The sequence below is a fragment of the Anas acuta genome, chromosome Z (genome assembly GCF_963932015.1).
Source record: "Anas acuta chromosome Z, bAnaAcu1.1, whole genome shotgun sequence".
Classification (NCBI taxonomy): domain Eukaryota; kingdom Metazoa; phylum Chordata; class Aves; order Anseriformes; family Anatidae; genus Anas; species Anas acuta.
The window spans coordinates 49236396-49249341 of record NC_089017.1 but is presented as its reverse complement, the minus strand read 5'-3'; the positions used below and the strand labels follow the sequence as shown (position 1 = coordinate 49249341).

Sequence of the window (12946 nt, the reverse complement as noted above, 5' to 3'; positions counted from 1 at the left end):
GGGGGCCTGGCCTGGCGGCCATCATGGTCGCCAGACCCCGGCACCTCCTGTGGGACCCGACGTAGCCAGTCTGTGTCCTCAGCATCGGCAAACCGCAGGGATGGTGGCAGCTTGTGCCTGTCCTGCTCCTTGTGCCAGGAGCAGCTGCAGATGAGCTGTTGCACTTTGACGGGGCTGCGCTCCCTGCGCTGGGGCGAGACGCTGCGGGACCGGTACCTTGAGGGGCTCCTCCGCCGCTGCTGCCCCAGCCGTGCATTGCGCTGCAGCCTTCCACGGGGTTGTCGAGGCAGGCACACGATCTCAGCGATGTGCCTGAGGCACAGTGGGTAGGTGTCTCTTTCTGCAGCCCGTAGATGGATGCACTCCAGGCAGAAGGATTGCCTGCAGGGGTTGATGCGAGCTTCGTTGGTCATCTGGCCCAGGCAGATGCGGCACGTCTCGTCCTCAGGAGCCTCCTCTGGCTGCTCCTGCTGTGGCCACTGGTTCATGGTGCCTGCAGCTGCCATGACGTGAAGATTGTCGTCCTCTGGGGGAGGCTGCCTTGGTGCCAGGTGCTTAGCAGCAGCCAGCGGCTCTCAGCACCTCCCTTTCCTCGCGGGTCGCCGTCAGGACCTCGACGCCTCGAGTGCCACCAGCAGGACTACTGCAGATAGAAGTAGGAAGAAAATCTTCTAGCAGCAGAGACATTAGCTTTCTAGGTTCAACCAAGTTGTCTGGAGTACTGCAGCTGTCAACATTCTACATATGGCTTGCAAACGTTGCTATTGGAATGGCAAGTATACTTAGGATAGGTTATACTTGGCAAGACTATGCTTAGGACGGATGAGGTACATAGATGTCTATACATTTGAGAACATTACCGAAGGACCTCAATAGCTTGTGTTTAACAAGGATGGCTTCGCGTGTGCCTCTAGCAACACCTCCACCTCTCTCTCTCTCTTTCCAGCCGTTGAACCTCGAGCTTTTGAGTCCCACCAGCCGGACTGGATGCAGGGGCCACACTCGGGGCATTTGTAGCCAAGACCTTTTGTGAGGCCAGAGGGTGATATCAGAAGGGTCTTGGGGTGCCCCTGATGGTGGCACTGACAGAGGCCTCCTGACCATCGTGAAACAATGCTGTTGTGACAATGGTGCCCAAAGTAGAGCTTAAACCAACTAAGCTAGCTGAGTATGTAAAAGGTCAAAACTGCTGAAGCAATTAAACAATGACTGAGCATATGCAAAACGGAGAGAAGTACAAAATGAATAAAACCTTGAGCCTTTCATCAGAAAGCCCCCAAAGCGCAACCACCAGAGGTTACTGTGCCTGTGATAGTAGGAGGGTTTGACCTCAGTGCCAGGGAAGCTCATGGAGCAGATTATCTTCAGTGTCATCCTGTGACACTTGCAGGGCAACCAGGCAGTCAGACCCAGTCAGCATGGGTTTATGAAAGGCAGGTCCTGCTTGACGAGCCTGATCTCCTTCTATGACAAAGTGATGTGCTGGATGGATGAGTAAAAGGCTGTGGATGTGGTCTACCTTGACTTCAGTAAGGCTTTTGACACTGTTCTCCACAATATTCTCATCAAGAAACTGGCTGCTCATGGCTTGGACTGGCACACGCTTTGTTGGATTAGAAATTGGCTGGACAGCGGGGCCCAAAGAGTTATGGTGAATGAAGTCAAGTCCAGCTGGAGGCCAGTCACTAATGGCGTTCCCCAGGGCTCGATACTGGGGCTGGTCCTCTTTCATATCTGTATCAATGATCTGGATGAGGGGATCAAGTGCACCCTCAGTAAGTTTGCAGATGACACCAAGTTAGGTGCGTGTGTCGATCTGCTCGAGGGCAGCAAGGCTCTGCAGGAGGATCTGGATGGGCTGGACTGATGGGCTGAGGCCAACTGCATGAAGTTCAACAAGGCCAAGTGCTGGGTCCTGCACCTGGGGCACAATAACCCCAAGCAGAGCTACAGGCTGGGAGAGGAGTGGTTGGAGAGCTGCCTGGCAGAGAAGGACCTGGGAGTATTGGTTGATAGTCGGCTGAATATGAGCCAGCAGTGTGCTCAGGTGGCCAAGAAGGCCAACAGCATCCTGGCTTGTATCAGAAGCAGTGTGGCCAGCAGGGCTAGGGAGGTGATCGTCCCCCTGTACTCGGCTCTGGTGAGGCCGCACCTCGAGTACTGTGTTCAGTTTTGGGCCTCTCGCTACAAGAAGGGCATCGAGGTGCTTGATAGGGTCCAGAGAAGGGCAATAAAGCTGGTGAGGGGTCTGGAAAACAAGTCTTACAAGGAGCAGCTGAGGGAGCTGGGCTTGTTCAGCCTGGAGAAAAGGAGGCTCAGGGGTGACCTTATCGCTCTCTGCAGGTACCTTAAAGGAGGCTGTAGCGAGGTGCGGGTTGGCCTGTTCTCCCATGTGCCTGGTGACAGGACGAGGGGGAATGAGCTAAAGTTGTGCCACGGGTGTTTTAGGTGGGATCTTAGGAAAAACTTTTTTACCGAGAGGGCTGTGAGGCATTGGAATGGGCTGGCCAGGAAAGTGGTGGAGTCACCATCCCTGGAAGTCTTTAAAAGACGTTTAGATGTAGAGTTTAGTGATATGGTTTAGTGGAAGACTTTTTAGTGTTAGGTCAGAGGTTGGACTCGATGATCTTGTAGGTCTCTCCCAACCTAGATGATTCTGTGATTCTGTTTAAGGGGAGACTCCATGCACTGCACTTATGTACGTATGTAGTGGACTTTATAGCAGGCAAATGGATTTTCATCTGAACAATAAATACATCTAAATACCTGTCTGTCACCTAGTCTGCTGTAATTTTGTTGGTGTCATAGCCTACAATAACTTAGGAAGTTGCATCTTTTTCAGTTGTTTAATCTCATCACTCCCAAGAGTCTTTCTGACATTTGGTCCTTGGATAATGTTGACATGTGTTGCAAGAGTCCTTAGAAAAGTCTGCATACATAGAGAACTCTTACAGCTTTGGGGTGGTTCTTATTGGGAGATCTCAAAGAGGCATCAGTATCATTATATTTATCCTCACTTCACCATTGTGGGAAAATGGGGAGCACTGTAGTTGTGGCTTCTCAAGTATTCTAATAACTGGGCGGTGTGCTCCTTTGTGCTGTGCATGGGTATGGTTCTCCACAGCCTGTTCTTGTTCATGACTAGTGCTCCTGTAGTTGTAACCTAACCCTCACAATCTCAGTGAATGAGAGAACTCATACACCCTGCTTAGGAAATTTCCATTAAAATGCTCTCATTTTTCTTCCCCTGAATGTAGTGCAGAGCTGTGCTGAGCTGACCTAAAAAAGCCCTCATGAGCAATCACCATCTGCCAGCCTATGATTTTAACAGAGTAGTGGACATTTTATTTTTCCTCTCTTTGCCATAGCTTTTTAAGCTAGTTTGGCTCACCTCCACACTAAAAATGGCTGCAGTCACACAGAAGATGAAGTGTCTTGTTTTTAGAGAGAAACAAGACATCATTAGGAGCTTCTTAATGATATTCCCTAACATTACATGAAAAAAAAAAAAACACACACCTTGCGTCTCATCCCCATTTAGCACTGTAAAACCCAGTTCTTCATTTAATCTTCTAAATAGAAATGGCTCTTAGTCTGTAACCTGTGTGTCCAAAAACAGTTGGTAATAGAAATGCTAGAATTTCTTCAAGTGTTATTTGGAAAAAAAAATAAAAGTAGTGGATTTTTTCCCACAATTCTCTCAAGTGAGTTTCTACACCAAGATGTTTTTCAGAGAGATAACTTCTATTAATCTATTCATTTATAAATGCATACATCTGAAATGTTCACATATGGACTGTGATTTGCCATGCTGAGTCTTCACAATAAAAGGGGATTCTTTGTGGCTGAGGACTGAATATCTGATGAGCATCTGTTCAGCTGTTGATAAGATAGAGAAATTTGGAAAGGTGTCTCATTTTCAACAGTTTAAAAGCCAAATGCTAGATATTGGGTCCCTGTACGCAGAAAATTCACAGATTATCTGTCTAAGGAACCGTATTAGTAAAGAGTCCCAGCTCAATCATGCGTGGGCTTCGGAGCAATGGCTTAGATAACCAAGTTTGAAGTGATTGTACACATACTCTGGCTATTTTCAGCACTGAGCAAGTGGAAGTTGAAATAGAACAGATAGTTTTAATACATTAATTCCATATCAACGCACAATAGTTTTAATACATTAATTCCATATCAACACACAATTTCCTTTCCTATGCAACCTGGCCTTTGCTTGGTTTTGTCTTCTTCTAGAACCAGTAGTTGAAAAACTGGAAAGATTTTGTGTGTGTGTGTGTGAATTTTAGAATTATTTTTATCTAAAAATGAAATAGAACTGAAATACATTTTTAGACAGGCATTTTTTGCATGCTGTGGTCTAAATCACTCACAGCCCATCTGAAACATTTGACACATAAGTTTTAAAGAAGCCTTTTTCTAACTCAAAAAAAAAAAAAATCTTAGCTGCTGCAGCTAATAGCTGAGCTTGCCTAATATACTGCTAAATCTGACCTCCTAACAGAACAATATGATTAAGAAAATATTAAGAAAATCTGAAAGAAAAAAAAAGGTTGCCATTCCACAGACCTAGCAGAATTCTGCATCCCTTTAAATACTGAAAGTTCAAGAGAGTATGGGTATGTGACATCACATGCTCTAGCCATTTGCCTTTTACGTTGTAGCTTCACTGCCCATCTCAAGACATCTCTAAAATCGCCAGAGACAGGATGTAGCAGAGCCACTGTCAACAGGGAATAGCCAAGTGCAGTTATAGTCTTGTTTTACATGGAAAGAGGAGGAGTTTGGAGAGAGAGTACTAAAAATCCTGGCTGATATTTTTTAATTGGCATACTCCTAGTATGCCAGTACACAATGATGACACTATGCCGTTCTGTGCATTCGTACAATGTCGTATTGGCTTTTCATCTGGAAGTTGGATATCTTCCCCGAGAATGTAGTCTGTGCCTCCATTGCTGTCAGTGAGCACTGGGAGCTTGTAAGCAGGCAGAACATTGCATTCTAAAACTAATGTCTCGAACAGAGATCACTCTGGAAGTTACGGCACCTCCATCACTGGAGTGCTTTTTCACCATAACCACTCATGATTTGCCTGCTGATTTCTTCGTGTTCCACTCAAGAATGTTTCACCTGACAAAGTGTGCTTTTAAAGTGGGGAAAAGTAGATTGCACCAGCCTAATTACTGGAATTATCTTTCTGCATATTTTTAATAATAAAGCAGATGTTGATTCCAGAAATAATTTACCTCCACTGCAGATAGAAGCCTGTCAAAATCAGCTGCTTTCCCTCTTTGGTATCTGAACCCTCTTCCTGGAACCTGCTGCTCTGATAAGATTATTCTGTGTTGTAGTGGGTTTACGTTGCAAGGTTTTGATAGTGGGGAGTTGCAGGGGTGGTTTCTGTGAGAGGAGTCCAGCAACCGCCCCATGTCAGATCAGAGCCAGCTCCAAAGGGACCTGCCACTGGCCAGACCCAAGCCAGTAAGCGATGCTGTCTGCTCCGCTGTCAGAGCGTATTTAAAAAGGGGTAAAAAGATGCTGCTACACAGCAGCTGGGAGAGTGAGGAGTGGGAAGCATCCCTGAAGACCCGAAGGTCAGTGCCGCAGGAGGGCAGGAGGTGCTGCAGGCAGGCAGGCAGCAGCAGTTCCCCTGCGGGCTGTGCAGGGAGAGGCCCCTGGTGGAGCAGGCTGTCCCCCTGCAGCCCATGGGTCCCCCATGGAGCAGATCTCCACGCTGCAGCCCCCCCATGGGTGGAGGAGCCCCCGCTGGAGCAGGTGGATGTGGCCTGGAGGAGGCTGCGGCCCATGGAGAGCCCCCGCAGGAGCAGGCCCCGGGCCGGAGCTGCAGCCCGTGGAGAGGAGCCCACGCAGGAGCAGGGGGTCTGTGGAGAGCTCAGCTGCTCACCCAAGTAAAACCACCACAGTCAACCCTGAGATTAAGTCTCATGCTCTACATGTGTGGGGAAGAAGCCACGGTGCAGGGAACGGGGGTTCCTCAAGCTGGCTGTTTCTTAGGGGAGCCAGTGAAAAGTACCTTCTTGGTCTGTTAATTTACTCAAACACAGATCTCACATGGAGCTTAGAGCAAATAAAGAGCTTGCCCCTGCAAACCCAGGTGGCAGTGACACTGGCATGTATTGGTCACAGCAGCACTGGGCTCAGTCTGAGTAAGTGTTGTGGGATGCAAGTAATATGGGCTGATTCTCCGTGAAAACCTTGTGGTTGTATCTTCTGATTGTAAAAATAAAAAATGAATTAAAAGAATAATAAAAAAAAACCCTCCTGCATGCAATAGTGCCAAAGAAGAGTTTTCCTATGGGAAAAAGTATCAATATTTCCTTTGAGATGTTTATTTCACTTTCTTTTTTTCTAATGTGATGCAGTAGTTTTATGTTGAACATCACAACTTCTGACTTGTCCCTGAGGCAGTAAAATGAGGATAAGCTGTGTGCAACTTGCCACTCAGTGAGTTTTATGTATATCACAAGTTCTGGATCCAGTGGTAAAGTTGTTATCATTGCAAATCAGTTTTTCACTCTTTTGATTTTAAGATTCAAACATGCTTGCACATAACCATGGTCAGATGACTGTAGTTTGTTCACAGGAATGCTGCTCTGTTCTTCCTAAAGACAAATATGTAATAGCAAAACTTATTTTAAAATTGTGATATTCATATCTAGATGCCAAATCTTATCAGTTTTTGACAAATTAATAAGTAAATACCTCCATTAAAATAATGTCCATGTTTCTCCTTGGTTATGTTTCTGTTCTATTTGTGCATCCACAACATTACTTTCATTCATTTCCCACTGTAGCCTGGTAGGAATTTCACAGGAAAGCACTGGAAAAATGTATGAAATCACCTTTATGTTTGTTTGTTTTTTTTTCTTCTTTTATTGTCTGTGATTCCATTTAAAAAGAACATCATACCATTTACCCACATCATGCAGGAAAAAGTAGCAGGCAAATAACAAATGAAATTTACATTCACAAAGATTCTACTTCAAATAATCTGGCTGCTTGGAGGGTACTGCATGCATCGTAAAGAACGCTGGGAAGCATTTCTACTAGAAAATGCATTGTTAGATTGAGTTTTGCTCTGTGCATGTGTGTGAGCGAGAGAGAGAGGGGGAGAGAGAGAAAACGAGCAATTTTTTTAATGGCGGTACTGAAACATTTTACTAACTCAGCACATGAAGAAACGGTATCTTGATAACATATTCAGAATGGATACAGACAAGTTTCAGATACATAAGACGTTACTTTGAGGTCACAACAGCTGATTTCTAACAACGCTTATTCTAGCACAGTAAGCTTGGCAAAAAGATGTATTCAGCAGCATTGGTATGGTGTTTCTTGATGAAGGAGAGGGGCTAGGAAGGACCTAAGCCAACATACGGTACTAGAAACATAGACAGAGGAACTCCAAAGTGATCTAGCACATGATCTCGTATCTCATTTTATTTTAAACACAAGAGTATCATTCATAATCAATATTGCAGTCTGATTTCATATGGCTTTCTCTAAAGATATATGTGAGTTCACAAAGGTCAATGGCAAACTCAATTATCTGCCCTCCAAAAGGTGGAGGCCCTTTGACTTTTTTTTAGTAGCCAGAAAGGTCTTGGAGCTGTGGAGGAAAACGGCTGCAGTGTGTAGCCACCGACCTTTCAGTGTAAATAAAAACTATTCAACAACCCTCCCCCCAAACAAAACATAACAAAAAGCAGAACAAAATGGAAAAAAAAAAAAAAAAAGAAAAGAAAAGAAAAACCAACAACAACAGCAACAAACAAAACTCATTTACCTGAGTTTGAACAGACCAGAAATGCAAATAAAACAATGGCATGAAATGACAAAGAGAAATTCAGAATCCAAACAATGAACCATACTTCTCTTTGGTCTTAAGTTCTTCAACACCTGCTTGAGTGCTGAGGGGGAAGGTGTCTGAGACAATGCTTCTCACATCCATACATGTGCCAAAGGTGTCAGGCACCGTGTTGGCAGTTCAGGGTGGGAAGGGAAATGGGTGGGCACCAGGGAGGGGGCAGTGCCTGCTTTTGAGTCTGTTCTGAGTAGCTTAGGCATTTTGGGGAGGGAGGAATGAATTTGGGAGAAGCCCAGAACTCATGCAAGGTGCCAAAAGTTATGTGATGCAAAAACAAGTAAAAACTGCCCCGTACCTGTGGTAGGTCTTCTGTCACGGGTGTTTATTGAAAGAAAAGGAAAAATAAAAGGAAAACCAGCAGTTCACACCTGACTGAGCTCTGTGCTGTCCATGAAAAACGGGCTGCTGTCGGTCTGGAGAGCTAAGGTAAAGAAGTGACGGCACAGCTGGGCTGGGAAGCTCCCCCAATGAAAAACACTCAGCAAGCATTACTTAACAAGACACCTCTCCTTTCCCTCCTGCTCTGTGAGCCTGGCTTGCAGTGTACTAAACTCAGCTCAGAGTTCTCATGGCCTTTTTCAGAGTTTGGGTCTGGATGTTCCCACAGCTCAGGAGCTCAGCTCACAGAATAAAATACCTTATTTTTAATACTCTGAGTGCAGAAATACCACTACTTACTTGTGATATTTGAGCACAGGCCATGCAAGATCCTGACTTAGACCAATCAGTCAATGACACAGCTGTTGAGGCGCACTTAGGAAAAAAAAAAAGATACCAAATACTCCTCCTTTCTATCCCTGCTGACCCTCTCTTCTCTCTTTTCTTCATCTTCCACACACATGTGCACACACGTGTCCATCAAGGTGCAAGTGACACTGTGAAAAACAACAATCAACAACTGGCAGTACCCTCCAATAAATAGAAGACCGGGCAGCAAACCCTGATTCTACCCCAGGGACAGTATTTGGCTGGGTGAAGAGGTGAGTCCATGATGGGGGCTAGGGAAAGGTCAACAAGCAAGTTTTAGAGAAAGCCCAAAGCAAAGCAGAACAAGATCATCTTCTTGTTTGATCGTTTGTTTGATTGATTGATTGATTGTAGACTCCTCCAGAACAAGGCCAGGGGAGAATAGGAACAGATATATTCCTTTCAGCAAGGGCACATGTATGCTGCTTCTACTTATACTTTAGAGAACATAGGCCACTGACATTTGTCAGAGTTTTTCGGAAGTTTTGATGTTGGCATGTCAGTAGATTTCACTGCCAATGAGTGGCTGAAGCAAAGAGCCTGGCTGTCTGCCTTTTATTTTTCAGGGGTGTTGGATTTAGTTCCCTCTCAGAGCACCAAAAATAGCTGCTGCCTCTGTGACAGGGGAGTTTTCAGTTCTTTGAGGTCTACTTAAACAGGCTGAAATTAGTAGTTGCTGAATTTGCATGGGGTGAGCAGGACACTCTCCCTGGAAAATGATAAATTGCTCAGCACTACTGTGCCATACCCAAGCATTGATAAAGAGATAAAGAGTGTTCTGGGTCATTAAAGTCTTAGCAGGAGACTCATCTTGCTTTAAATGAAAGTTAGGGCAAAAAAACCCACCAACATTATCTGAAAGAGTAAAACCTGCCTTCTGTCTTCCCTGCAAAACCCATGGCGGCGTGAACAAGACTGAATGTGTCTTGTTTGCAGATCCAACTTGAAACAGGTTGCTTCTTTATCAGCTGGTTCTGACTTGCAGATCAAATATCCTCAGCCTCCACCTTGGGTTTAGTAGAACTTTAGGACTGAAGCCAATTGGGAAGCAGTGAGGACTGCTGGTACACCCAAATAGTAAATGGATGAGGAGGACAAAAAATATTTCTTTTGTATCATAAAAGCTTTTTCTTACTTAGAGATGTGCTAAAAGACAGAGTTCACATTAGTTCATATTAGTTTACATAGTTAAGGTAACAAGCCTTAACAATGATGCTTCTGCTACCTTGAAAGGATGATAAATACCTTTTAAAATTTATTCAGGGAAGTACTGGAATCTTTGCCTAAACTCAGTTGTGCTGAACAAGTGAAGTAAAGAAGTTCAATTGGAGTAAAATGTTTTATTTTAGGTACATAATGAGGTATTTCAGATTGCATTCCTTTTTGTTGTCAGTAGAAAGCATATATTTGCTTCTAAATCTGTTCCAGGTACTTAAGAAGGATATGTTGATCCCATAACAGGAACAAACAATGCTAATTTTGCCAGGCAAACAACGATTCTCCTACAAGATTGTGAGACAGGGATGCTGTGATGCTCTTGCAGCAGCTATGTAGAGATGTGGCCACATGCAAAAACATAGGAGCAGCTCTTCAGGTAACAGGCCAGGTAACTTAGTAAGTGACTGTGTTCAAAATAAGTCTGTTTGTATATGCAACTGCATATGTGGACTAGCAAGTCAACTTCTCCAGTAGAACTTGGCTTTTCTTTTGCAGTTACTCAGTGCTTGTAGCACTGTACTGGAAAACATCTGTGTCTAGGAAAGGCTTTCAAGATAATAGAGAGATTTTTTCCTACCTTACTAGAATCAATGGATGCCCCTCACTGTTATAATACTAATTAGCTCCTGCACAGCACTAGAGGAGCATTGTGCAATTCATCCTTACTATGTCCCTTTACAGTAGGTATTGACTGAAACCTACATTTTACAGCTGGAGAAAATGGGGCAGAAAAATAAGTCATCTCCTCAAGGCAGCAGAGTAACTTAGCATGAGACAAAGGAGGCAAATGTAAGATCTCAGGATCTTCAGGGCCATATCTTCAGGCCACCACTCTCTTCCACAGCTGCAGAGAAGGGTGGGCAGGACACAGCAGTAACAATATTCTGCAGAGCGAACGTCTGTCCTGAAAGCACTGCTGGGAATGAGATTGCAGACTACAGCACTAGGCAGAAAGAGGAAGTTTAGATAATTAGAGTGACCAAAATTCTTGGACATTGACTTCAAAGGGGTGGGAAGGTCCTTTAAGAGAGCACCCCACACCCCACTGTGGTTCCAGCTCTCTGTATGGCACCTGTCAGACCAAATCTACTCCTTCAAGTTAAGTGTATGGCTAATTCCCAAAGTGGCATGACTCTTGCTTAGATTCTGAGGCATTTAACTTCTGCCAGCATCTGAAGGCAGATGACTCACTACTTCCACAGTTCTGAGTGATGTCAGCTGTGTAAGCCATGCATGATTTACCTTCCAAATAATCTCTTATTTATGCCAGTGATGGAATTAAAACTGAAAAGCTCTGATTCCACGGGAGAACTGAGACATTATTTCCAAGGGCAGATGTGGTCAACAACAAATGGCTAGTGTGACCCAATCAACAAGAACAGTAATAAAAATAACTAATAATTATCATCAATAATAATAATAATAATAATAATAATAATAATAATAATAATAATAATAATTAATTAAAGAAAATTAAAGAGGCCACTGTTCACACTCAGTGAACACTTCTTCCTGCTTTGGGTCAAAATGCATGTGAGGTTGTTCCTTTTCTATGCTTAATGTACAGTTGCCTTATTTAACATACATATTACTATGGCTTATAATAAAAGTTGTGTAGTCTGCAGCTTTTTAATCTTTACATCCATTCAGAGGCATCTACTGGATATGACTATGTACAAAAAAGGAATAGATGAGTCCTGGGGTAAGAGGGAAAGGGAATAGGCAGAGGGGAATGGGAAGCGAAGGAACTCCTAGTGAGCAGTAGAGGATAGAGGTGGGCAGGGCTGCGTGATGGATGGCAAGATTGTAAATCCCCATTGGGCAAAAGAGAAATCCTTTGCAGTACTGTTAGTGCCCATCTAACAGTCTGCAGCTATCACTTCTTGAACATGTCCTGCAGGGGCCCTGGTAGGTATTTGATGACTGTGTCTAGAATGCTCTCTTCTTCCTCCTCCTCCTCGTCCCCACAGCCAGGAGGGATCGCCTTCTTTGGACGCGTCAGACTCCCTTCAGCATTAGCTTCCAGTGCAGCCTGGGCCTCTGCTTCCTTTTCCTCCTTCTTCTTTATCCCATACTGCAGGAGAGAGAGAACACATTGTCAGTCACACACTGGATGGGATGGCAGATGAAGGCAGCCATCACTCATGGTGCCTCATATGCACATCGCTGCTTTTGTTTCTTCACAGACCCCCAAATTATCAGTCCTAACAACTCTTCCCTATATGCAGCCCAGTGGATGGGCAGCTCTCTCCAGACAGGATGGTCAGATGCTCAGATCATTCAGAAACAAGCATGGCAGAGAATCTGGGACTATATAGCTGTGGGTTTAACAAAGACAATAATAGCTGCGTGTGTTAATACAGTTTTGGGCTGTTACTCTGCTGCTGTTGAACCTACCCTGTTCTATTACCAAGTCTGACTTCCAATTTCAGAAACAAACAAAACAAAACAGAAACACACAAAAAACTATTCTCAACAAAATAAAGCAAACCAGAAAGGACAGAGCGCAGTAAAGATGACAGTTTTAGACATTCTCATGTGAGAGATTTTCTATACCAGCCCATCCCTGTTCTTTTGGTATAAATGGGACAGAAGGACATCTCAATGAAAACAAACCTTCATAAGAAACTCTGACTGTATGTGCACACCAAACTCTACACTTCTTGGAGTAAAGCTGACACCCTGTCTAGAGAGAAACATCTTTCTGACTGCAGGTATAATGGATACCTGAAATTTGCCACTCCCATTGAGAATTAAAGGCATGCAACTATGACTTTGCATGAATAACCAGAATTTCATTTTATGATTTTATATTCAAAATGCTAGATTTAATGGGAAAGTAAAGATATGCCCGAGTGAATCAGACTGAGCAGAGGAGTGCTGTAGTATCCCTGCTCCCACAGTGACATGGATTTTGTTTCCAACTTCTAGTTTGGAGGCATGTCCAAGGAAAATAATTTCTGCACCACCAGCTCTCATCACTCCTCAGCCTCCACACATTTCTGCAAAAGTGTTTGCACCAAAATTTTAGAGATAATAGTGATGATGAAAATAAAATCAACTCAAACTGTCACATGTAAA

At 44.1% G+C, this 12946-nt stretch overlaps 1 protein-coding gene across 1 annotated transcript in view; it reads right to left on the bottom strand.

Moving 5' to 3' along the window:
• Window positions 1-7151: 7151 nt before the first annotated feature.
• CPLX1 (complexin 1) overlaps window positions 7152-12946 on the bottom strand; it is a 124241-nt gene continuing 118446 nt past the window's right edge. The window contains exon 4 of the mRNA XM_068667331.1: window positions 7152-11939. Coding sequence (XP_068523432.1) covers window positions 11742-11939 — 198 coding nt within the window. The 3' untranslated portion in view covers window positions 7152-11741. The remainder of the gene's footprint in view (window positions 11940-12946) is intronic.